Source organism: Pimephales promelas, chromosome 23 (genome assembly GCF_988280905.1).
Source record: "Pimephales promelas chromosome 23, fPimPro1.hap1.1, whole genome shotgun sequence".
NCBI classification, from domain to species: domain Eukaryota; kingdom Metazoa; phylum Chordata; class Actinopteri; order Cypriniformes; family Leuciscidae; genus Pimephales; species Pimephales promelas.
In genome coordinates, this window is record NC_142791.1 from 829,169 (window position 1) to 855,374 (window position 26,206).

The 26,206-nt window shown below is 41.3% G+C and overlaps 1 protein-coding gene across 5 annotated transcripts in view; it reads left to right on the top strand.

The window, feature by feature from the left end:
• The window catches only part of nrip1b (nuclear receptor interacting protein 1b), a 77,119-nt gene extending 51,127 nt beyond the window's left edge, over nt 1-25,992 (top strand). For 4 of the 5 annotated variants that reach the window (XM_089126005.1, XM_039675926.2, XM_089126006.1 and 1 more), the window contains one exon: nt 21,303-25,992. In XM_089126005.1, the coding sequence (XP_088982131.1) occupies nt 21,634-24,528 (2,895 nt within the window). In that variant the 5' untranslated portion in view covers nt 21,303-21,633 and the 3' untranslated portion in view covers nt 24,529-25,992. Of the gene's footprint in view, nt 1-10,757; nt 10,840-21,302 lie in introns of all 5 variants that reach the window. The other variant, XM_039675927.2, reaches the window with a different exon arrangement.
• The last annotated feature ends 214 nt before the right edge of the window (nt 25,993-26,206 follow it).

Below are 26,206 nucleotides of genomic sequence, written 5' to 3' on the forward strand. Positions count from 1 at the left end.
TATACAAGCTTGATAAAAATGATCATTCTAGAAGAAAATTTCAAATGGCACTTAGAGGCTTTTGCATCTGAACTCTTCATATGTTGTATTGTGTATTGCATCGTCCACCCCTATAGTGTTCTTGATCCGTCTCTCGTCGTGTCTACAGCTCTGCTGAACCGTGGTATAATCACTGTAACGTCTTTTCTAGCTTCCCCGCTCACCTCCCTAGTCCGAGTCTGATCCTAATATCCACACGGACCTGATGCCTTGGCTCCAATGACCTTTGGTCTAATTGAGTGTTGCATGAGGATCCTGGTGGGTGTTCCTGTGGTAATCTGATGAATTCCAGCGAGGTGAGGAGAGCGGTGACGTCTCGGACTCCTGCGTGCTGCCAGAGGAGTCCGTGGCAGGTGGTTTCACATATGACATGCGATAACGTTACAGTCAGGAAAGGTCAGTCGGCACGTCTCCCGCAAAGGACACGATCCACACGTTCCCGGGCCGGGCGGGATCCATGTTGTGTTCCTGTTAGTTAGTTAGTGTTTAAACATGACATTTCTCCCCTCTTCCTCTACCTTGGTGTCGATGCACAGAGGACAGTCCAAATATTTGTTTAAAGTGATGAACCTTGTGCAACCAAGGGCACTGCATTTGCATGATGATAAAAGGCGCTTTATGCACGTTCGGCGTGTCACTTTTTGTTTTTAAGCCATTTCTTTGTGCAGAAAGGCACTAGGGATGCATATGGCACCAAAAACGTTTTTTTTTTTTTTTGCACTTTTATTGAAGTGAAATGACACATACTGGTTATGTTTAGTGCTAGTTTGGCTTGTGAACCAGCAAAGCCACCATGCTAGAAGACAATCCTTTCTTACAAACACACCCTTATGAAAAAGAAGTATATTTCAAGTTCATTTTATGTAGTATACTTAAGTAATGTTCAAGTATATTTTTAAGTATACTAATGTCACTATGTACTAGTAGTAAACTTGTAAGTGTACTGTTTTAATACCGCTTGGGACTAAATTGGCCCACTTTTAGTACATAAAAGTGTATGTTTAAGTGTAACAGTAAGTGCACAACTAGTTCATAATTATGTATTTATGGGTATACTAGTAGTTTACTTTTTTACTGTAATACTTATACAAGTATACTTTGAATACTTAATTATATTTTTAAGTATTTCTGGATCAAAAGATTGAGTACAAGAACAGGACAAATATACTTGCTTTTCTCTCAGTATAAGTCAAGTACACTTAAGTGGAGTGTTGTAGTTGAGACCACCTCACTCGAGTCCGAGTCGAGACCGAGACCAGAGAGAGTCGAGTCCGAGTCGAGACCGAGACCAGAGAGAGTCGAGACCGAGACCAGAGAGAGTCGAGACCGAGACCAGAGAGAGTCGAGTCCGAGTCGAGTCCGAGACCAGAGAGAGTCGAGTCCGAGTCGAGACCGAGACCAGAGAGAGTCGAGTCCGAGTCGAGACCGAGACCAGAGAGAGTCGAGACCGAGACCAGAGAGAGTCGAGACCGAGACCAGAGAGAGTCGAGTCCGAGACCAGAGAGAGTCGAGACCGAGACCAGAGAGAGTCGAGTCCGAGTCGAGACCGAGACCAGAGAGAGTCGAGACCGAGACCAGAGAGAGTCGAGTCCGAGACCAGAGAGAGTCGAGTCCGAGTCGAGACCGAGACCAGAGAGAGTCGAGTCCGAGACCAGAGAGAGTCGAGACCGAGACCAGAGAGAGTCGAGGTCCGAGTCGAGACCGAGACCAGAGAGAGTCGAGACCGAGACCAGAGAGAGTCGAGTCCGAGACCAGAGAGAGTCGAGACCGAGACCAGAGAGAGTCGAGTCCGAGACCAGAGACGGTCGAGTCCGAGTCGAGTCCGAGACCAGAGAGAGTCGAGTCCAAGTCGAGACCGAGACCAGAGAGAGTCGAGTCCGAGTCGAGACCGAGACCAGAGAGAGTCGAGTCCGAGTCGAGACCGAGACCAGAGAGAGTCGAGTCCGAGACCAGAGAGAGTCGAGTCCGAGACCAGAGAGAGTCGAGACCGAGACCAGAGAGAGTCGAGTCCGAGACCAGAGACGGTCGAGTCCGAGTCGAGTCCGAGACCAGAGAGAGTCGAGTCCAAGTCGAGACCGAGACCAGAGAGAGTCGAGTCCGAGTCGAGACCGAGACCAGAGAGAGTCGAGTCCGAGTCGAGACCGAGACCAGAGAGAGTCGAGTCCGAGACCAGAGAGAGTCGAGTCCGAGTCGAGTCCGAGACCAAAGAGAGAGTCGAGTCCGAGTCGAGTCCGAGACCAGAGAGAGTCGAGTCCAAGTCGAGACCGAGACCAGAGAGAGTCGAGTCCGAGTCGAGACCGAGACCAGAGAGAGTCGAGACCGAGACCAGAGAGAGTCGAGTCCGAGACCAGAGAGAGTCGAGACCGAGACCAGAGAGAGTCGAGACCGAGACCAGAGAGAGTCGAGTCCGAGTCGAGACCGAGACCAGAGAGAGTCGAGACCGAGACCAGAGAGAGTCGAGTCCGAGTCGAGACCGAGACCAGAGAGAGTCGAGACCGAGACCAGAGAGAGTCGAGTCCGAGTCCGAGACCAGAGAGAGTCGAGTCCGAGTCGAGACCGAGACCAGAGAGAGTCGAGACCGAGACCAGAGAGAGTCGAGTCCGAGACCAGAGACGGTCGAGTCCGAGTCGAGTCCGAGACCAGAGAGAGTCGAGTCCAAGTCGAGACCGAGACCAGAGTGAGTCGAGTCCGAGTCGAGACCGAGACCAGAGAGAGTCGAGTCCGAGTCGAGACCGAGACCAGAGAGAGTCGAGTCCGAGTCGAGACCGAGACCAGAGAGAGTCGAGTCCGAGTCGAGACCGAGACCAGAGAGAGTCGAGACCGAGACCAGAGAGAGTCGAGACCGAGACCAGAGAGAGTCGAGTCCAAGTCGAGACCGAGACCAGAGAGAGTCGAGTCCGAGTCGAGACCGAGACCAGAGAGAGTCGAGTCCGAGTCGAGACCGAGACCAGAGAGAGTCGAGTCCGAGTCGAGACCGAGACCAGAGAGAGTCGAGTCCGAGTCGAGACCGAGACCAGAGAGAGTCGAGTCCGAGACCAGAGAGAGTCGAGTCCGAGTCGAGTCCGAGACCAAAGAGAGAGTCGAGTCCGAGTCGAGTCCGAGACCAGAGAGAGTCGAGTCCAAGTCGAGACCGAGACCAGAGAGAGTCGAGTCCGAGTCGAGACCGAGACCAGAGAGAGTCGAGACCGAGACCAGAGAGAGTCGAGACCGAGACCAGAGAGAGTCGAGACCGAGACCAGAGAGAGTCGAGTCCGAGTCGAGACCGAGACCAGAGAGAGTCGAGACCGAGACCAGAGAGAGTCGAGTCCGAGTCGAGACCGAGACCAGAGAGAGTCGAGTCCGAGTCCGAGACCAGAGAGAGTCGAGTCCGAGTCGAGACCGAGACCAGTGAGGGTTGATTACCTAATTTACTTTTATTTACTTAGAGAAATCCTTTTTTTTTTTTTTTTTTTTTTTTACTGAATTTACTTGGAGTTTAAAAAATATGATCAGTTTAGGGTAAAAAGGCCACATAGTAGGTGGTGTTAAAAGTAGTTTTATTACAATTTGTCATGCGCAGTTGCGCACTAGAAAATCACCAATCACTGGGCGTGTCAATCAATTTAAAGAAATACTATATTAACATACATAAATAAATAACCATGAAAAATATTTTGAATTAAACTCGAGTGGACTCGGGAATAAGTCCGAGTCCTAAAAAAAAAAAGTAAATTCCGAGTCCAAATGCACACAAGTCCATGACAAGACCAAGACCATTAAAATGTGGTCTCGAGTCCGAGTCTCGAGTACTACAACACTGCTTAAGTGTAATTTGAAGTATACTTCTGAGAAGTACAGGAAAAATGAACTGAAAGTATACTTTCTTATTTTTAGTTTAAAGGAAATATACTAATGGCACACTTGAATAAACGTCTTTTTCGTAACGGCACTCTTGAAGATTAAAAACCAAAACCAGCGCGTCCACATTCGATTCGCTGAGAGCTTTCCTTTTTGCTGGGTGGTGGATGTCGTCTCAGAGTTTGTGAACGTCAAGTAGTCAAAAAAAAAAAAAAAAAGTCGGCCTGGCTTGTCTCAGATGCCGTGGAGAGTCATCTAATCCCCTGAAACGGAGACAAACAATCTGTGGAAGAAGGTTAAAAATACACCAGTGAGACATTTTGAAATTCCGCCTCTGTCTGAGTTTAGTGCTAAGGTTAAAGATCCAGCATTCAGATTAGACTCCCCCACTGGGGAGGAGATAACGGGCACGCAGATTGAAAAGAGAGAGAGAGAGAGAGAGACGTTTGTGGTGGGTGGGTTGAGATGTCTATCAGGCAGTGTGAAGGTTTTTGTCTTGCAGATCCAGTTCAAGGACGCCTAGAGGCAAGGCAACCCTGACTGTGCCATCCATGCATCTCAAGGTCACATGCGCTCACCCCGTGACTCTCAGGAAGAGGAGGGCACTGTAAAATCCTTCATTTACCCCATGCCATGGTTAACCCCTCAGTGACCACAGATATTGTGGCGTCAGTCAAAGGCTGTCTTCGATTATCCTCGGCTCTGCAGTGCCACATATTCCAGTGCAGCCAGTGTGTGGTTTTAAAATGTGGATGAACTGGAGGGAGAGAGGTTTTAACGTAACTTAGTCATGCTAACCGCTTCCTCTCACGCTTTTAACTCATGCATCCCTTTTTAACAGTTAAAGTTCACTGCCCTAGTGCCCTGAGCTTAGTGTAAAATTCCCCTGTTATGTCACATGGCCGTTTGTTTGACTAGTTTTGTCTAAAAGAGTCTTACTGGTGTTGAGAGAGCATTTAAAGGATTAGTTCATGACGTACTTTCTTCTGGGGAACACACATTTTTTTGTAGAATATCAAGGCCACTTTTTCAATATATAATGGGAACGAGTTGTCAAGCTCCAAAAAGCCCCCAAAGATTGATCATAAACGTGGTTAATTTGACTCGTGCATTGTATTTCAAGTAGGGCTGTCAAACGATTAATCGCGATTCATCGCATCCAAAATAAAAGTTTGTTTTTACATAATATATGTGGGTGCACTGTGTTTAATTATTTTATGTATATAAATGCACACACATGCTTGGATATATTTAAGAAATAGTTTCATGTTTACACTGTATATAGAATTATATATAATTTATATTATATATAAATATATATAATATTTTTTTTCTTAAATATACATGCATGTGAGTGTATTTATATATACAAAATAAATATAACACAGCGCACCCACATATATTATGTATACACAAACTTTTATTTTGGATGCGATTAAACACGATTAATCGTTTGACAGCCCTAATTTCAAGTGTTCTGAAACCATTACAATACCTTTGTGTAAGGACCAGATCAAAACTGAACTCTTTCCTTCGCATGTTCATGCCACTTCATAATACATTTGAAGTGGATCAAAAAATACAAGAACGTGTATTGTTCAAAATGTACTGTATGTATAACTTTTTGATCCACTTCAAATGTTGACTGAAGTAGCATTTTCTGATTTGTGGCTGGATCGTTCTTTTGAGCAGGATCTTTTCAAGGAATCATTTCATCCAGTTCACAGACTGTGTTTCCTAAAAGCTAGAGATCATGGAACCATCGCCACCAGTGCACTCTAAAAAAGGCTGGGTTGTTTCAACCCAAATTTGGGTCAAATATGGACAAACGCAAATGCAATTAAAAAATGTACAGTTGAAAGTGAAAGTAAACTTTGAAATTACATTTTTAACCCAACATTTGGGTTTGTCCATATTTGACCCAAATTTGAGTTAAAACAACCCAGCACTGTTCAGAGTGTACGAACAGCTTGGCTCACGATGCTTTTGAGAAACGCAGCCCTGATCTGAATGAATGAATTTAGATTCCTTAGTGAATCTATTAAAACTTCTTGTATTGTTTTCTTAGCATGCTAACCTCTTCAAGCTTAAAGGGATACTTCAACTTTGGGAAAGATGAATGTGTACATAAAATGGATCATTTATGTAGAAGAAATGAGAATTTGGAGCTTTCTAGAGTGAGAAAAGCCAGAAAATGTATTTTTGGCTGATGTGGATGAAAGACAACAACTCCCAGAATGCACTTGCTTCGCTGCCCTAGGAGGCCACGCCTACCGGTAACAGAGCGCAGTCGTTAAACAACAAGTCTAGGCTACTAGTGATGAGTCGGCCCGAAAATGTGTTTGGAGATGGCCCAAAATGTCCGCGATTTGCGTTCTACAGTCGCCGTTGATTCCGTTTCCTGTGGCGAGCGGGACGAGTGAGGGCCGCGGGAGAACGGCGGGATTACCCATGAGCGCCACCTGTGAGACGCACCGGTCTCGTATCTCTCACGGAGGAGCGGGGATTTTCTTAGCGATGTTGAAACGCACATCAACCGATCACTTGTTTAGCGTTTACATGCAGATTCACCAATCGGAACGAATTCAGTTCGATTGAAACTAAAGCTGTGCATGTAAACAATGAAAAAGCAAAAGCTGAATCCCGGACATCGACGGGAAAAAGACGGCGGGAACCCCGACTACTCAGCTTTCTCCACAGAACAAGAGCCTGCTAGCTTAGCTTCCAAAACAAGATGGCCGACACTATGTGTTCATTCTGTGAGTGAGATCGCCCTCTATGGGCGGGTTGAGGACATGCGGGACAGACCCGACTACTGACTGGAGTCTTTAGCCTCTCAAAATGAAGATTTTTGCATCATAGGAGACAAAAAATACATAAATCTCTCGTCTCAGGGGGATATGAGGGGGGAAAGCACGGTAAATCGAAAATACTACAGGTTTCCTACTCGTACAAATCTTAATGCTAAATCCTGAAGTATCCCTTTAATTTTAGTGTGAACCTGCATGGTTGAGTTGATGTTTGGCTTCAGAAAAGCCGGGGTCGTGTCTGTCTAAACTAATCTGTCCCTCAGGCGTCCGTTATCACCGTTTTGCGACTTTTCGATTAAACGGAGAAACCATGGAGACTTAATGATCAATAACCTCTGTCATGATTCTGGATTCTGTCTGTCGTAAATCTTCTGCCGGCTGGCGTGCAGCTCGTTTCATTTCGCTGTTGCAGATTAGTTTCCGTCTTACTCAAAACAAGTGTTTTGAGATGATAAATTATACAATCACAACTAATTTGTCAACAATTTCCACGCTCCTTGACACCGAAACATTCGTCTAGTTTGCATTGCGTTGCATTGTCCTAAAAACGCACCCAAACAGACACTCACACACACAGTGCAGAAAGGTCTGAGGCAATGGCGGAGGAAGAGCATAAATCTTTAATATTAACGAGTCTTGCTGTGGCAGGAGACCCAGCAGCTTTGTCCCTCTCTCCTCTCGGCTCGCCTACGCTCCCTCGTCATTTAATTAACAGTAGGGAGATTATGGAGGCCCCAGGCCTGTGAAGATCTGATTTAAACATGGAAATGTTACATTACTGTCGCTCTTTTGGCAGAAAGAGGCTGGAGAGGAAGTCAAAAGATTATTTCTCTGGCTCTCCAGTCCTCGACATTAGTGTATGGTATCACAAACTACATCAAAACATGCTGTACAAGTCGTGATTTAATACATTACAGTGCTTTACATAATTGGATCACGATTGAAAGTGAAACTTCGGCAATTTTAGAAATGCAAGTTTCAGAGTTTTCACTTATGTCAACTATCTGCTGCTTTTTTCAGGAAATTAAAAGAATGCGCAAAATACGTAAATGTTAAATATTGATATATTATAAGGATTAATTGAAAATCCAAAAATTAAACCGAGAAATAAACTAAACATTTTTACAGTTTTATAAATTAAAAAAAATTCAATAAATAAAGGCATTTTTATGAATTTTTTAGCCGATACCGATAACCGATAATTCTTTATATTTGAAAGCAATAACCGATATATTGACAGATAATTTTTTGAGAGCCTGATTACAAGAACAAAATTCTCATCATTAAAAGCCATGTCCCATACACACAATTATAATGTTCTCATTTTAGTTTTATGTAGCCGATATTTTGCACTTTTTTTCCTTTTTTCTGAAGTGATTCCAATCAGATTTAAAGCAATTGAAAACCATCATGGCGAACAGTGCGAATCTAAAGTGTCTCAGCTGAAGGAAATAATTCATAATTTATTGGCTTTAATATATCAGCCAAATTTTCTTTTCGGGCCGATACAGACATCAAAAATATGAACATATATCGGCCGAAACCGATATAGTCGCCGATATATCGTGCATCCCTAGTTATATGATTGCATCAGCCCTATGTTCACCGTTTGGGTATTTTTAGGTACAGTAGATGGTGTTGCTCCTGGTGTCTGCTGCGGGATTTTACAGTTTTGTAAAAAAAAAATGCAATAAATAAACAAATAAATGCATTTTTATTAATTTTTTTTGCCGATACCGATAATTCTTTATATTTGAAAGCAATAACCGATATATTGACAGATAATTTTTTGAGAGCCTGATTACAAGAACAAAATTCTCATCATTAAAAGCCATGTCCCATACACACAATTATAATGTTCTCATTTCAGTTTTATGTAGCCGATATTTTGCACTTTTTTTCCTTTTTTTTGAAGTGATTCCAATCAGATTTAAAGCAATTGAAAACCATCATGGCGAACAGTGTGAATCTAAAGTGGCTCAGCTGAAGGAAATAATTCATAATTTATTGGCTTTAATATATCAGCCAAATTTTCTTTTCGGGCCGATACAGACATCAAAAATATGAATATATATCGGCCGAAACCGATATAGTCGCCGATATATCGTGCATCCCTAGTTATATGATTGCATCAGCCCTATGTTCACCGTTTGGGTATTTTTAGGTACAGTAGATGATGTTGCTCCTGGTGTCTGCTGCGGGATTTTACAGTTTTGTAAAAAAAAAAATGCAATAAATAAACAAATAAATGCATTTTTATTAATTTTTTTTTTGCCGATACCGATAATTCTTTATATTTAAAAGCAATAACCGATATATTGACAGATAATTTTTTGAGAGCCTGGTTACAAGAACAAAATTCTCATCATTAAAAGCCATGTCCCATACACACAATTATAATGTTCTCATTTTAGTTTTATGTAGCCGATATTTGGCACTTTTTTTCCTTTTTTTTTGAAGTGATTCCAATCAGATTTAAAGCAATTGAAAACCATCATGGCGAACAGTGCGAATCTAAAGTGTCTCAGCTGAAGGAAATAATTAATTATTTATTGGCTTTAATATATCAGCCAAATTTTCTTTTCGGGCCGATACAGACATCAAAAATATGAATATATATCGGTCGAAACCGATATAGTAGCCGATATATCGTGCATCCCTAGTTATATGATTGCATCAGCCCTATGTTCACCGTTTGGGTATTTTTAGGTACAGTAGATGATGTTGCTCCTGGTGTCTGCTGCGGGATTTTACAGTTTTGTAAAAAAAAAAATGCAATAAATAAACAAATAAATGCATTTTTATAAATTTTTTTTTTGCCGATACCGATAATTCTTTATATTTAAAAGCAATAACCGATATATTGACAGATAATTTTTTGAGAGCCTGGTTACAAGAACAAAATTCTCATCATTAAAAGCCATGTCCCATACACACAATTATAATGTTCTCATTTTAGTTTTATGTAGCCGATATTTGGCACTTTTTTTCCTTTTTTTTTGAAGTGATTCCAATCAGATTTAAAGCAATTGAAAACCATCATGGCGAACAGTGCGAATCTAAAGTGTCTCAGCTGAAGGAAATAATTCATTATTTATTGGCTTTAATATATCAGCCAAATTTTCTTTTCGGGCCGATACCGACAACTTCAAAAATATGAACATATATCGGCCGAAACCGATATAGTAGCCGATATATCGTGCATCCCTAGTTGCATGATTGCATCAGCCCTATGTTCACCGCTTGGGTATTTTTAGGTACAGTAGATGATGTTGCTCCTGGTGTCTGGTGCGGGATTTTACATTGTTATAAACAAAAAAATGCAATAAATAAACAAAGGCATTTTTATGATTTTTTTTTTTTTTTGCCGATACCGATAATTCTGTATATTTGAAAGCAATAACTGATATATTGACAGATAAATCTATATCCAATAATTTTTGAGAGCCTGATTACAAGAACGAAATTCTCATCATTAAAAGCCATGTCCCATACACACAATTATAATGTTCTCAATCTCATTTTAGTTTTATGTTACCGATATTTTGCACGTTTTTCCTTTTTTGAAGTGATCCCAATCAGATTTAAAGCAACTGAAAATCATCATGGCGAACAGTGTGAATCTAAAGTGTCTCAGCTGAAGGAAATAATTAATTATTTATTGGCTTTAATATATCAGCCAAATTTTCTTTTCGGGCCGATACCGACAACATCAAAAATATAAACGTATATCGGCGGAAACCGATATATCGTGCATCCCTAGTTGCATGATTGCATCAGCCCTATGTTCACCGCTTGGGTATTTTTAGGTACAGTAGATGGTGTTGCTCCTGGTGTCTGCTGCGGGATGAGCAGGGCATGCCGGTAATCAGGTTCCAGTGCCCGCAGGCTATAAACCTGGAAGCATCGAACATCATGTGTTGCTCAGGCTCTTTCCTGTTCCTGGAACCGAAGCGGTTAATGTTTCGCTGTAATTGGCACCCGCAGCTGCTCTCCAGTTGGACAGGGATGAGTTTGGAGCCTCTGCCTTGCGTGACAGCTGCCTAATTGGGCATTCTCCCCTTGTGGCAGGTGCCGCCTCCTCCAGCCGGGCTGCTGAAGAATGGCAGAGGATTACAGATGAGGACATGGTGACCCTCTCTACCTTCCATTGGTGTGTGTGTGTGTGTGTGTGGGGGGGGACTAGTTCAATACCGTTGGGTTATCAGGAGGAAGTGAGGGTGGGGTTCTGCCAGGTGGCGGATGACAGAGTGTCACATGACGGTGTCAGTGTGTCAAGGGCGCATACATCAGCCTGTTTTTTTTCTTTTCTTCTGTTGGTTGTTTTTGAGGTTTCTAGTTTTATAGCTCCTGGCTGTCTTCACACTGCAGTTCAGAGAGGATGTCAGCTTCCTGTGTGTTCCTATGCAGCTTCTCTTTCTATTCTCCAGCTGTGTATGAAACCAGGTGAGGTTGCGACCTCTTGTTAGAGGCGATTAATGACACCATGTGTAAAAAGCTAATTATTCCTGCTGATGTAAAATGTGCTATTGGCTTTACTGTATCGCTGCCCTGTTGACTGCAGAGCAGAGGGGACTCACAGCACAGTAGCTAGCCTTGGCCTCGCGTTTAGGACATGTGTTCGGCTCTCACACATTGAGCCCTGGGAAAAAAAAAAAATATATATATATATATATATGAAGAGTTCAGATATATATATATATATATATATATATATATATATATATATGAAGAGTTCAGATGCAAAAGCCTCTAAGTGCCATTTGAAATTTTCTTCTAAAATGTGATTTAAAATCTAAAATGTAAAGTGATTTCACTTAAATGGAAATTAATAGCTAATCTTCATTGCAATTTAAGTGAAATTACTGAACTTAAATATACAAGCTTGATAAAAATGACGATTCTAGAAGAAAATTTCAAATGGCATTTAGAGGCTTTTACATCTGAACTCTTCATATATATATATATATATATATATATATATATATTAGGGCTGTGCATAGCTGATATGACAGACTTTTGCTGTGCATTTTGCAAGTGTTTTTGAAACAAAAACAAGTCTCTTGTCAAGTCTGCATTTTTTATACAGTTAATACTCATATTGTGAAATGTTATTTTAAATAACTCTTTTCCATTTTGCTATTTTTTTTAAAAGTAATTGATAAGTGTGATTTTGCAAAGCTGAATTTTCACATGACCAGTCTTCAGTGTCACATGACCCTCCAGAAATCATTCTAATATGTTGATTGATGCTCATGAAACATTTATTATTATTATTATTATTATTATCAATATTGAAAACTGCGATACTTTTTTTTCAGGATACTTGTTTTATTGTCACTTTTGATAAAAAAAATTGCGTCCTTGCTTTCATAAAAAAAATGACTTAACTGTGTATATTAGAAGAAAGCGCATCCATTTCAATTGGAGTTTTAATTATCAGGATTACATAATCATTGAATTCCAAAGGGCCTGTATTTTCCTTAAACCAGTGTGTTTTAAACACTTTTATTGTTTTGATTGTGGAAATGCTGGATTTAAATTTGCACAAACCATCAATACATCTGCTCTTTTTTAATTTTTAATTTTATTTTTATTTGTACCTTAGAGGAGAAAAGACTCTGCTTCTAAATGTCCAATGACCCTTATTAAAATCTGTCATTCAGAGCAGCAAGAAACACATTAAATCTGTGTATTCAAGATTCAGCTCAATCCCTAAATTGTGATAAATTGGTTTTCTCGTCTGACATATCTCTCCCCTTGAGTGTTTATATGGGTGAGCGCTCATGTGTTTACCTTGGATGCAGGTGTGTGTTTGGTTTCTGTTTTGTATATTTCTGGCTGTAAGTGTGTCCACGTGTGTGTGTGTGTGTGTTCAAACGGAGCCGTGCAGCTGGGGTTGTACTCCTGTTTTTTCCCTCATGGCGGTTTCGTGTGGTCTTTACCCTGACGTGTACACACACACAGAGTGTTCTTATTCCTCCCAGCCACAGTTGAAATGTGTGTTTGAGTGAACGTGTGAGAGTGTGATTGGGATTATTTGTGTGTGTGTGTGTGTGGAGAGAGAGATATTCATTAGTATTCTGCTGAGGAGTCCTGCCGGTAGAGCAAATTGATTCCCACACTTCACCTGTCTGAGCCTCCCGAGATCTGCAGCGAAGACGGCCATTCTGTCGGCGCTCCCGTCGACTCCAGAACACAGGCCCGCTCTCATTAGCCGTCATTAACGAAGCTTATAGTCGGGATACTGTTGTCTTAAGGAGTCCTAGCAAGTGTGCAGATAGCTGCTACAGGCCTGAGGGGTTTCTTGACATGAAGATTTCAAGCGGTTGTTAAAAGTGTTTTGTTGTGGAGGGGAATAGATTGTTTGTGTATTTGTGTGCGCTTTAAATTGACTCATCCGCTCAGGTGACCTTTCGGGGTAAGACTGCAGGAGGAAGGGAATTCATATCTGCGCTAAACACTCGTGAAGTGTGGAGAGGAGTAAACCAGGGCTGTGCATCACTCGGAAAGGAAAGGAAAATGCATTTTTCATCTTGAATGTGAATTTGAACTACAACTGAATGATATTAGAAAAAACTTGTATTGAAATATTTTTGCGATTTATATATTGCGGTCAAATTAAAAATGATTTCACTTGATGATTTGAAAAGAATGAATAATCGGGTTGATTTTGTTGAGGAAAATTATAAAAAACAATTACAAACCTGTATAAATACAATTGAAATAGGCAGTGCTTTATGTTTTTCAGGTAAATCTAAAAGTATTCGGGTGCAGAAATGCAATAATCAAATGTAAAATAACAGTCTGCACAGCGTGCGAGTCTTCTTGCTCATGCCTGACTCGACTTAAAAACACATGCAAATGATAAAGTTTGACTCTATGATGGTTTATGGTTAAACTTAGCAAATAATCTGTGGATCACATGCGTACGGATCAACTACGATGCCTATACTTGACATCGTACATCACGAGATCGATGCTAAAACGATATATATTTGCAGCCCTATTATATATATATATATATATTAGAGCCCGACCGATAAAGGATTTTGAAGGCCAAACCGATATAAATATTTGTTGGTTTTAAAATCCGATATATCGGCCGATATTTTATTTTTTTAAATCCAGAAACGTGCAACAAAACAAAAACTATAAAACTCCAACACTCGTGACATGGTTGAAGCGTGTTTCGTTCTTTTTTTATTTTATTTTTGAAATATTCATTTACCGGCCATTATGACTGCTGATACCAATATTTTGGGAAATGCCTAATATCGGCTAATATATTTATTTATAATAATTATTTATATTATATATTATTATTATTATTATTATTATTATATATTATTATAATATATATATATAATTATTATATATATTATCGGCTAATATATATATATATATATATATATAATTATTATTTTTGTAGACTGACTTTGAACTTTTGGGGTAATTAGAAGTTTACAAAGTCTTCAACTTTGGCAGTTTTATTGGCTTCACATAAGGACATACTGTATATGTGGATCAACATAAGATCCCTTCATCACATCCCCATAATGCCATGACCTGTTAATTTGCTTTGAATTGCAATTCATCAACTTCTTGTGGGATTGACCAGTTCAATTCAGAGAGAAGTGTAGAACGATCTTTGCCTGAGACGTGGTGTGTTTTAGGAGGAGTGAGGATCAGGGTTAGATCTATCTATGGCCTGTGTTGCTATTAAAGAGACAGCGGGTGAGTAGATATGGAGGAGTTGGCAAGTGGAGTCAAAGTGTTTCTGCGAGTGTGTGTGTGTGTGTGTGTGTGTGTGTGTGCGCACTCCAGCCCCAGCGATAAGAGCGCAGAGTGAATGAGATGCTGTAATCTTACTCGGGTCTCATTTCGTTGGCATGTTCTGCCAACTTTTGTGCCAGCTGAAATGATGCGCCAAGAACTCGGGTGCTTTGTGCTCTCATTGGTTAAGTGCACTTAATCGATTAAGAAAATGAAAATAATCTCTGGTTTGAATTTAATTACTCGCCGCATGCTGAAGTTTATAAATATGAACATTTTGGAGTTACTTGTCATGCACAGAGCAGCAGAATTATAGGGGTGTAACGATAAATTGTTATTAGAGTCCGACCGATAAAGGATTTTGAAGGCCGATACCGATACAAATATTTTCGGTTTTAAAATCCGATATATCGGCCGATATTTATTTTTATTAAATACTGTTGGATTTCACACACGTGTAAAAGAAAAGCTAACTTTTCTGCACAAGATACGTTTGATACTTTTTCTCTATGTCTAAATGTTCACTCCTCGCAAGTATAACTTACATTTTACAATGCAGGGACTGTAACTAGAGATATAAATACAGTAATCATTACTTTATTTAGGCAGAAAAAGTTCATTGTGGTTTCCAAGCTCATTAATGTTAACGTTAGCGGTCTTCCACTGATGATAGTGGCATTAGCTAGCTTTGTGGTTAGCGATGAGCCATAATTTAGCAATAGATAACATCATACTGCAAATTGTAAAACATACATTTTCAATATAACAGGCCAAGGAGAGATGATTGAAGCGTGTTTCATCCGTTTTTATTTTATTTTTTAAATATTCATTTATCGGCCATTATAACTGCCGATACCGATATTTTGGAAAATGCCTAATATCGGCCGATAATATCGGCCAGCCGATATATCTGTCTGGCTCTAATTGTTATATCGCGATATGTATCGTTTGCAATATACAGACTCGGCTTACTGTATTTATAAGAAATAATTCACCCAAAAATGTCAATTCTGTCTTCTACTCACCTCATTGAACTTCCAAACACAAAGGAAGATATTTTATATTAAACCTGAGAGATGACCTTTTGTGATCTTTAAAAAAAAATAATTCAGCATAAATTATAGACCTAAATTTTATTTGTTAATGTGCCATAGAACATGCATTTTATTGTCGATGCCGATAACCGATAATTCTTTATTTGAAAGCCGGCAACCGATATATCGGCCGATAAATCTGAATCCAATTTTTATATCATTTTTGAGAGCCTGATTGCAAAAACCATTAAAATCCATTTCCCAATCACACAATTATAATTTCATGTAGCCGATATGACAGCACATTTTACACTTAACTGCTGTATATTTTCCTTTTTGATTCCAGTCATATTTCAAGCAATTAAGATCAATCATGTTGAGCAGTGCGTATCTTAAGTGTCTCAAGTGTTGAAGGAAATAATTCATTATTTATCAGCTTTAATATATCAGCCAAATTTTATTATCGGGCCGATAACGTAAAAATGAACAAATATCGGCCGATACCGATATGGTGGCCGATATATCGTGCATCCTTTTATATTTTATTATTTATTTTTATTTTTTTTATTATTTATTTATTTATTTATTATTTTATTATCATTGTCCCCCCTTTTGTACAGTCTGTAGTCAGTGTGTGTTTACTAATCGGTCATGTCTGTTTTGAATAAGTTCACTGTCAAGGGCGTTTTTGTTTTGTCTCTTAGTAAGTTTGTTCTGATCGACTTGGTTTTTGACTCTCGGCCGCTGTTTACTTGCTCTCTGCTTTACTCCAAAAGAGCAAAAGTTCACTGACGTGGACGCCACAGTCGTGTGTGTTTAGGTAGCACGTCGTTCCCCTCATTTAATTTTCTTGAGCCATATTGGATTTACTAAATCTGTCGTGCGTATCTGAGTGAGACACCAGCTGTACGATAACATGATGGAAAGCGGTTCACACGGCTCCCTTTCCTTTCAAATTTCTTTAACCTTGGCTTACCTTTAACGCCGGGGAAGCGTCTGCCAGTCTGGTGTCAGATATTAGCGATATGCGCAGCAAGGACCGGGTTGTCACTTTTTATTAACACTGAGCGCTTTGCATGGACTCCAGCTGTTGCGTGGACCGAGACTCGGGCGTACTTGACCTTGACTCGCAGCACAGTTCCTGCGGCTCGCCCTATTTTTAATCATGCATTTTAAATGGTGCAAATGGATTATAATGGGGATCATTCATTAACCTTTTTTTTGTTGGGGTACTTTGTGAGAAGGGTTGGATTCCAATTAATTTCATACCCCACATGTGAGCATCACCGGATTGGCTTTGGATATCAAATCCCTGACATTTGCGTCAAGAAGTTAGGCGTTCGCAGTTAAGGCCATATTTTGTCCAGCTCCTCGGGGGAAATTGCCTCTCAGCCACTGATGATGGTTTGACCTTCCTGCTCGCGGTGTCTGGGTGAGCAAAGAGAGACGCCCTGCCATGATAAAGCTTCCTGTCTGCCGCTGTTCCCTTCACCACTGGCTAGTGAAATCACTTAAAATGCTGTTGGGTGTGAATGTTTGACATTGTCAGAGATAATGGATAATCACTTGCGGACCTCTCCGGAAGAGAGAGAGAGAGGGAGAGAGAAAGCATATTTTGTATTTCTTGTTTAGAAGGGTCATGTGCAGAAAAGACAAATGGAGTTAATGCTGTGAGATCGAAAGATTATGGAAACACTTTAGCATGGGGAACACACATTAACTATAAACTACAACTTTTGCCTCAATAAACTCCTAATTTGCTGCTTATTAAATGAGTAGTTCACTTTTAAAAAAAACTTTTGCTGATAATTTACTCACCCCCGTGTCATCCAAGATGTCCACGTCTTTCTTTCTTCAGTCGAAAAGAAATTAAGCATTTTAAGCATTTTTCTCCATATAATGGACTTCAATGGGGTCCAAACGGCTCAAGGTCCAAGTGAGAGTTTCAGTGCAAACTGTTCAAAGGGCTTTAAACGACACCAGACGATGAATAAGGGTCTTATCAAGCGAAACGATCGCTCATTTAATAAATAAATGACAAAGTTTATGTTTTATAAGCTCAAATGCTCGCCTTGCTCTGTTCTGTGATGCGCGTTCGTGACTCTCCTGTTCGAACTCGTTCATCAAAATGAACAAATCTTTTTTCGAGTCATTTGGTTCATTCAGCGAACGAAATAAATGAAATGACTCAAATAGATTTGTTCATTTTGATGAACGAGTTCAAACAGGAGAGTCACACACAACTGAGCAAGGCGAGCATTTGAGCTTATAAAACTTAAACTTTGTTATTTATTTATTAAATGAGCGATCGTTTCGCTTGATAAGACCCTTATTCATCGTCTGGAATCGTTTAAAGCCCTTTGAAGCTGCAGTGAAACTCTCATTTGGACCCCATTGAAGTCCATTATATGGAGAAAATCCTGGAATGTTTTCATCAAAAACCTTAATTTCTTTTCCACTGAAGAAAGAAAGACGTGGACATCTTGGATGACATGGGGGTGAGTAAATTATCAGCAAAAGCTTTCATTACAGTGAACTACTCCTTTAATAGTTAGTAAAGTTGTTTTTGTAATGTTTAGGTATTGGGTAGGATTAAGGTCATGCAGAATAAGGCTAGCAGCCAATAATAAGCAACCTGTTAATAGTGAGATTTGAACCCTAAAACAAAGTGTTACCAAGATTATTAATAAAGTAAATAAGTATATACATAGGGATCATTCACCCAAAAACAAAATTGTCAATTTCTTCTCAACCTGTATGACTTTTTATTTTTATTTTGCAAAACTTAAAAGATGTTTTCCACAATGAAAGTCTCATCATGTTGTTTTAAAACTCAAAACTCAAGGTTTGGAGCGACCTCATGGTGAGTAAATGATGACAGTTTTCATTGTTGCTGAACTCTCCCTTTAGTTTTCCTTTTGTTTTTATGGACAAGATCTAATTCAGCTTGATCCGATCGTAGACCGATATTGATTTGTCTCGAATGATGTGTTTATTGTTCATATGGTGCTGTTTTTCAGCTTGTCTGTTTATCTTCTTTCTCCATCTGTCCCAAGTTTGATCTTTTATTCCTCCATTAGCAGGAAATTAATCTTAATCTGGCCCATTAAGATTAGCGTGAGACATCAGATGGCCCAGTTTTAGCAGGTTGTTAAATTTAGGTCAGTGGCCCAGGCTGATAATGTAACCGAGACTGAATTAGTTAATGAATTAGTTTTCCTCTCCGCTGTCCTCGCGGTCGTAACTTGTTGCGTCCAACCTCTGCAGCTTAATGCAGTTTGCATCACATTTAAATGCACGTGACCTTGTGCTGATTCTCGCAGGATTTTCCTGTCACGTCATCTTGAGGATCTTAAGTTACTACAGCACATTCAGGATATGCTGTTGAATTGCTGTAAGAGCATCCCCAGCTCAAGGTCGAGCTCAACTCCTCCGCAAACCTCTGAAACACGTTGCCCCGTTGCTGAAGGGGCAGGACACGCAGGGTAAGATGTTCTCTGGCAGCTGAGCACTGCTTTAGGGGAGCTGGAATCCTGTATTAATTAACCTTTATGATGGTGGCCCTGACAGTGGGAAGTCAGGAGTGTTTATGGAAGCAGTTCTGACAGGGTTCAGGCCCGTCGTGCGAGCAGCCAGCGGTGCTGTCGTGTTATCTGATGCCGTAGCTCTGTGGAGGAACAGGTGTGCCCCTCTACACCTGCCCGCTCTGCAGGGCCACCACTGGCCTTTAAATGGGTATTATTCACTTCTTTGGTCCTGTTATGCTGGGGAAACTGCCATATCAGAGGAAGAGGAAAATGTTTTATGTAGATTGTAGTCCTGAAACCAAGCGGCAACATTCTAATCTGAAATTACGATAAACTGCAATACATCTCAAATCCACTAGAGGCCGGTCCCAAAAGGGAGCAAATATCCATAGACGTCATGTTATAATGTCCGTTTTCACAACATAAATTCATGTTTACAGTTTGGTCCCATGGACTTTTTTATTGTAATCTTCAATATGTTCCGCGTGCCTGACAACTGTGGGGGGGGTGAATTTTTTTCTATCTCGTTAGTTTAGATCATATTTAGATACGTAACGTACAACAAATTAACTTTGATTGACAGCTGATAACTGTATTTGACATCTCGGCCATGATCTGACACAACACATCATACCACCTCTGTATCCTTTCTGAACTTTTGTATTTTGTATTTTCCAAGATTTTCCACTATGGCGCCGCCCATACCGCCCATAAACAGCCTCAAACCCGTTCTTCAGAGAGTCTATGTGTGACGTCACAGATGCTTTGTCCATATTTTTTACAGTCTATGCCTGAAACTTGATTTCCAGGATTTAAAGGGATAGTTCACTTTGAAATTAATGTTTGGTATGTTTTATCTTCCCTCAAGGGCATCCAAGATGTAGGTGTCTTTGTTTCCGCAGTAGTTTCAATTTTGAGCTCAAACCGTTCGTGTCTGTCAGTCATATAATGGAGGTCTATGGTCACCACCTCAAAGAGCATGCATGGAGAAGTCCAAATTAAACATGATTTAATGACTCGTAAATGTAAGTACACATTGATGGCCTAAGACACGAAACGAGTGGTTTGTGTGAGAAAACGAACAGCATTTATATTGTTTTTATTAATAGTGCAACTTTCATGAAGTAAAATCACTAAAAGCCATCCTTCAGCTAGAAAAAAGTAGTCCCTGAACGTGAACAGCAACAACGTTTAATTGTGAAAGCTACATAGGACAACATGCGGTGTTGTGCAGTGATAAATAGAGCCGTTGGGTGAAGTGGTCATGATTGTGTTTTATCGTGAATAAAGCACAGCTATTGACCAATCAGAATCAAGGATTGGAACTAGGGATGCACCGATATGAAAATTTTGGCCGATACCGATAACCGATAATCCTTTATATTTGAAAGCCGATAACCGATATATCGGCCGATAAATTTATCTAATTCTGAGAGCCTGATTACAAAAACAAAAGACTCACAATTAAACCCATGTCCCAAGCGCACGATTATAATGATGTTCTCATTATAGTGTTATGTAGCCGATATAACAGATTTGCGAACCGTATTTTCATTCTTTTGAAGAGATTTCAATCATATTTTGAGAAATTAAAAAACATAAACATTGCTCAACAAGTGTTTTAGCTGAAGGGAACAATACATTATTTATCGGCGTTAATATATCGGCCACATTTTCTTACCAGGCCGATAACGATAACATTAAAAATGAACATATATCGGCCGATACCGATACGCTGGCCGATATATCGCGCATCCCTAATTGTAACTAACCATTTTATAATTTCATGACCATGACAAGTGATTGTGAGTGATATTTATAGTGTTCATCGTCACGATTCTTCCTGCTGGCAAGACGTTTTCTTTCTTACTCACAAAGTTTAAGCAAATATCTTTCTTTTGGGTGTAGTATGCATAAAAACAGGTTCACTTAGATTTAATAAACCTTAAGATGTACATTTACATTTACTCTCCTTAATCTGTGGAGATGACGATTATCTCAGAAATGCTCAGCCTCGTGGGATGTAATGGACCTTTAAAGACTTTCTTTACGTAAGAAAGAACATGAAGAGGTCCTAAAGCGAGAGCAGCTTGACTGACATTTGCTGGAGTTTGTCAAAAAGAAGCTTTGTGCGAGCACTCTGAAGTTTATTATAGCCTTATATTGTGATTAATTGGTCTTGACGGAGACTTCAGAGAAAGTTACAGTGGTTGTTTTGATGATGCTGGGATGTTGAAGCCTGTCACTCATATGGTGTGTTCTCTCTTCTTGTGCTGTAGGTTCCCGTGTGGCCACATCTGAGATCAGAAGAGCAAACGGGGAACACCGAGCCTTTGGTTTCTCCCAGAATATAGAGTGTTTGCTTCATCGGGACCGACAAATCTGTGTGGATCAGCCGTGTGGATTTTCTCATGCACGACGATGGCAGCTGGGTTGTCGTACTTTACATTACAAATGCCCTCTAGTCCTATATGTAAAACCTTTTGACTGAAGAGAAACTAAATAAATCCAAAGCGCTACTGGAGTTCTCTGCTCTCATCATTTATGGCACAGATCTAAGACATTTTCAGAAGTTGTAAAACACCACATCAGGGCATCCTGCTGTTGAACATGACTCATGGGGTGGAGTCTGGCCCTGAAACTCACCAGGATTCTGCTGCTTTAACATATCTGGAAGGTTTGCTAATGCATCCGGTCACCACTGGGCCTGCTGCCACTGCCACACAGAGATCAGAACCGGTTCAAAACACCGTGGAGAATGCCAACAGGGTGAATAGGGTGTTTCAGCTCCCCAGTCGTGGCTCCCCCTTGCCAGACAAGGGTAGACCACCTAGTGCTGCCTCACAGCACCTTAAAAAAGCCAGACTGCTTCGCTCGGGAGCGTGGAATGAAGACGACGGCCAGAAACGATCAGGCGCCGTGGTGGACACGAATGGACAAAGAAGGGAGCACTACGATGGCTCCGCGCAGGGAGAGAGCACCTTGCTGGCTTCTCTGCTGCAGTCCTTCAGCTCTCGGCTACAGAGCGTCGCCTTGTCCCAGCACATTTCTCAAAGCCACAAATCGCTCGACAGGGAGAGCAGTGAAAGTGCTCCTGTTGGTAAGGAAACCTACCAGAGTTACGGCACCGCGTCAGGCCGCCTAAAAAGCCTCATGAGGAAAAGCAAGCACCAGAAACAGACCGTGCCTTACTGTGATTCTCCTCACTCCTCTGCCCAGCCCTCCAGCTCAGAATCACTGTCCTGCACAGAGCGACTCAAGGCTGTTGCCAACATAGTGCGGACCAGGACCAGTCCGGCCCCTTCACCCAAGCCCAGTGTCGCTTGCAGCCAGCTGGCCTTGTTGCTGTCCAGCGAGGCTCATCTACAGCAGTACTCCAGAGAACAGGCCTTAAAAGCACAATTAACCAGTCGATCAGCCAGCGAGAGGTTAGCGGCCATAGCTACTCAAACGCAGGATAAGAGGCAACCAACACCCACCTCGGACATGCTAAGCTCCTTAAATGTTCAAAATGGGACACTCCCCAGCAAAAGAAGCCCTTCCCTTTCCTCACCCACCATGAGACCCCCCAAAGAGAGGCGGCCCTTCGACAGACAGGGTCGGCCGCCGCAGAACTGCAGCAGTCTGTTGCTTCTGCTTCTCAACAACCACAACTCCCAGCAGCAGCTCACCAGAAACGGACACCTGGAGGACGAGCCGAGCCGGGCCTCCTCCCTGCATTCGGACAGCGAGTACTCCAACCAGGATAACAGCCTGACCAAAGACAGCAGTGATGCCGAGAGTTTCTCCAGCTGTTCCCCCATCGACCTCTCCATGAAAAGCAGAGGGGCTAGCCAATCATCCGAGCCCCCCTCGGAGTCTCTCGTAAACAAGTGGCCGATGGTCCCTGAGGCCACAGATCCGGAGACCAGCCCAGACATGAAATCCCACGATAAGGTCACTCTAATGCAGTTACTGCTGGACCACAGAAGGCATAACAAAAGTTCAGATAGTCCTGGTTTGCGGCCTGACTCGATTATCGGCAACTTGACCACAAAACGGATAGGCACACCTGAGGACAGCAGAACACTGAGTCCTCTGCACCGGCATACGGCTGCCTTCACCTCGGCCTCCCCTTCGTACTCCTTCCCCTCGCCTCATGCCCAGTCCAGTCCACTAGATCTGTGTAAGTCGAGTGAAAAGATGGTGGAGCCTCCTTTCAGTGCCAGCAAGCTCCTACAGAATCTAGCCCAGAGTGGTATAAAGAACTTGTCTCCTTCTCCCCCTCCTTTACACTCTCAAATAGTGATGAGCAGAAGGCAAAGCCCAGAACTTGAGCTTGACAAGCCTCAGGCCCTCTTGGATCGACTCGTCGTTCCGAACAAGCGGACTAAAGGTTCTTCACCTCACAAATGCAACCAATCACCCTCGGCGTCAACACAGATTGAAAATCTACTAGAGAAGCGCACTGTCCTGCAGCTTCTGCTGGGAACGGCTCCCCAGAAAGAAGGAACCAGTGGGCACAGATTCGAAGTAACCTCAGGGAGGCTGGAGAAGCCTCAGACCGAAGCCTCAAACGAGCCTTCGCTGGAGTGCAAGATCAAAACAGAGCCAGTAGAGGAGAATTTTTCATCAGACAGCTCTAATGATGGGGTGTACCATCGGAGACGATCATCACAACAACACTCGCCCGTTGCTGAAGCACAGGACGCGACAAAACCCGAGTTGTGTCCTACAGAAACCGCTGCTAAATTTGGGCTTCTCGGCCAGCTTTTGAAACAGCAGAATGCTACCTACCATTCAAACCCACACAGGAACTCTGTAAAAGTGGAGCCAATGGATTTTCAGAATCCCGTCCCTAAAAAAAGAAAACTGACAGAGTGCCTAAGTAGTGAACTTTGTCAGTCGTCTGGAAAACCTGAAATGAATGGTAGAGGCCTTGTAATACCAAAAGAGGAAGACGTAGTTGGGAGTCCCAAGAGCAAAACTTCTCTCTCCAGAGAAAGCCAAGGCTTCAACGTTCTCAAGCAGCTCCTCCTGTCGGAGAACTGTCTGAAGGAGCTGTCCCAGCCAAGAGGGACATCCCAGACCCCGAGTCCTTTCATCCCTCAGGCAAACTGTGCAGCCAACGGGAACTTATCCCCTTACGAGTTGTCAAACTTGCCATGGTACCCGTATTCTCTTCCCAAAACGGCCCCCACACCTCTTGATACCACGTTAGTTTGGGCTAAATCCTCTCCCGTAGCCAGTCCTAAACCACCCGAGGGGTCTCCTGGAGGAACTTTTAGCCGGGAGGAGAGATCCAGTCCAGGCTCACCCCCTTTAACCAGGTCTAACCCGATTCTTTACTACATGCTTCAGCGGGGAAACGGTCAGCTCAGAGCTGAGATCCAGGATCAGGGGCAGCCGGCCCACTGCGTCACGAGTGCAAAAGTGGAGCCGTACAATGACTATGAGCACAGGATCAACTCTCCGGCCCACAGCCCGAGAGAAGACCGCCTAAACGCTTCCGTGGACAAATGGTAGATGTGAACTACCAAAGAACTGCATGTACGGTCCTTTTTTTTATTTTCACATCGTGATTCTCCATTTGCATACACATCTTTGAATGTTTTTTTTTTGGATGTATGCTAAGCTAAATTCTCTGTTCAGCGCAACCACAAAAAGCTTTTTCTCCTTCCACAACTCAAATATTTATGAAGAACATCCAATTGCGTGTATTATTGATGAATCCAGAAACGTTACTGCTAATTTCACACTATATTTATCTACAGCCAAATCAGGATGCTTTTCGTTTTACTGAGACGTGTAAAATTGTACAGTCGAAGCACAATATTGGATTTGAAATGTCCATTTATAAAGTCTATTTTCTTACAGCAGAACGGCAGTGTAATCTATCAGGTATCTTTCTTGTAAAGGTCAAGAAGGGTTTCACATGTGATCGAAAGGTAACGTTCCTTAGTCAGATTTACCGTGCTTTATTTTTCATCTGGAATGAAACTATAGCTGTTATGTGGTGATAATGATGGCATGATGTTTAAAAAAAATCAAAAAAATCTGAGTGTCATATTTTTAGCCAATGAAATGTACCTTTTTACAATTTTGTATCATTTGTTGTTTTGTATCTTATCTAAATCCCCTATATGTAGCATTCACACATTTACGGTGTTGACAGGAAGTTGAATATTGAAAGAGATTATACCATGAGGGTTGTTTCAGGATACTGTGTGAATCAGATTGGAATTCACTTTGATACTTTAGTGTTTTATGTTCACTTTATTTGATTGAAATAATGTTGTTTTTTTTTCAGATAGGCCCATCACTTGAGTCTTAAACATTAAACTACAAAAGAAATTCACAGATTTTATTCCACATTCTCTGTACGATTTTGACAATGATTAGATACATTTATGTAAATATTGCTTTCAAGATTACTATTTTGTATTGTTCAAGACATAAAAAAATCAGTTTTTAACGTCTTGCGGTGTACATACTGTATGAAAACTGTAATAATGTACATAGGGTACTGGAGGATGATGCTTTTCTGCATGTGTATGTTGTGCTAACGATAATCTTTGTTCATCTACTGCTCTGTTCGAGGCTCTGCCTGTAGCATGCTGTGTGCATGGGGAGTCCCTGTGTTATGGGGAAATGTCAAGTCTTAAAATAGATGCTTTTATCATGGAGAGATGGGTACTTAAACCATAATCTGTCTGCAAATGCAGTCCTAAACTGTTGAGCCTGTGCTCAAACCTGAGGAAAGTGTGCGTAATTGTTTCTTTTTTCTGAATGGTTTTGTTCGTTGACTAAAAAAAACAACATTGTTTAATTTAGAGTCTCTCATCAATGTTGTGGCTCTGCGTTGTGAAAAAAAAAACTTCATATACTCCTATGTTGACTGGAGACTTTTAGTTTTCTTATTTTCCGTCTTCTTTGGTGTTTATTTGCACTGATAGCATATAATAAAATATTGAAATGCACAGAACTGAATGATGGTTTGCCATGTTTTACCTGTATTTATGTATCCAAGGTTACAATGTGTCCGAAATGTTTTTTAATATATAACCTTACATGAGGCCAGAGGTCAAATTTTAACCCTTGATGGTTGTCGAACATGAGTAAACTACTCGAAAGCAAGCTTTTTATCAGGCAACGAAGTGTGAGAAGCAATATTAACCATTTGAACTACAGCATTCATTATGAC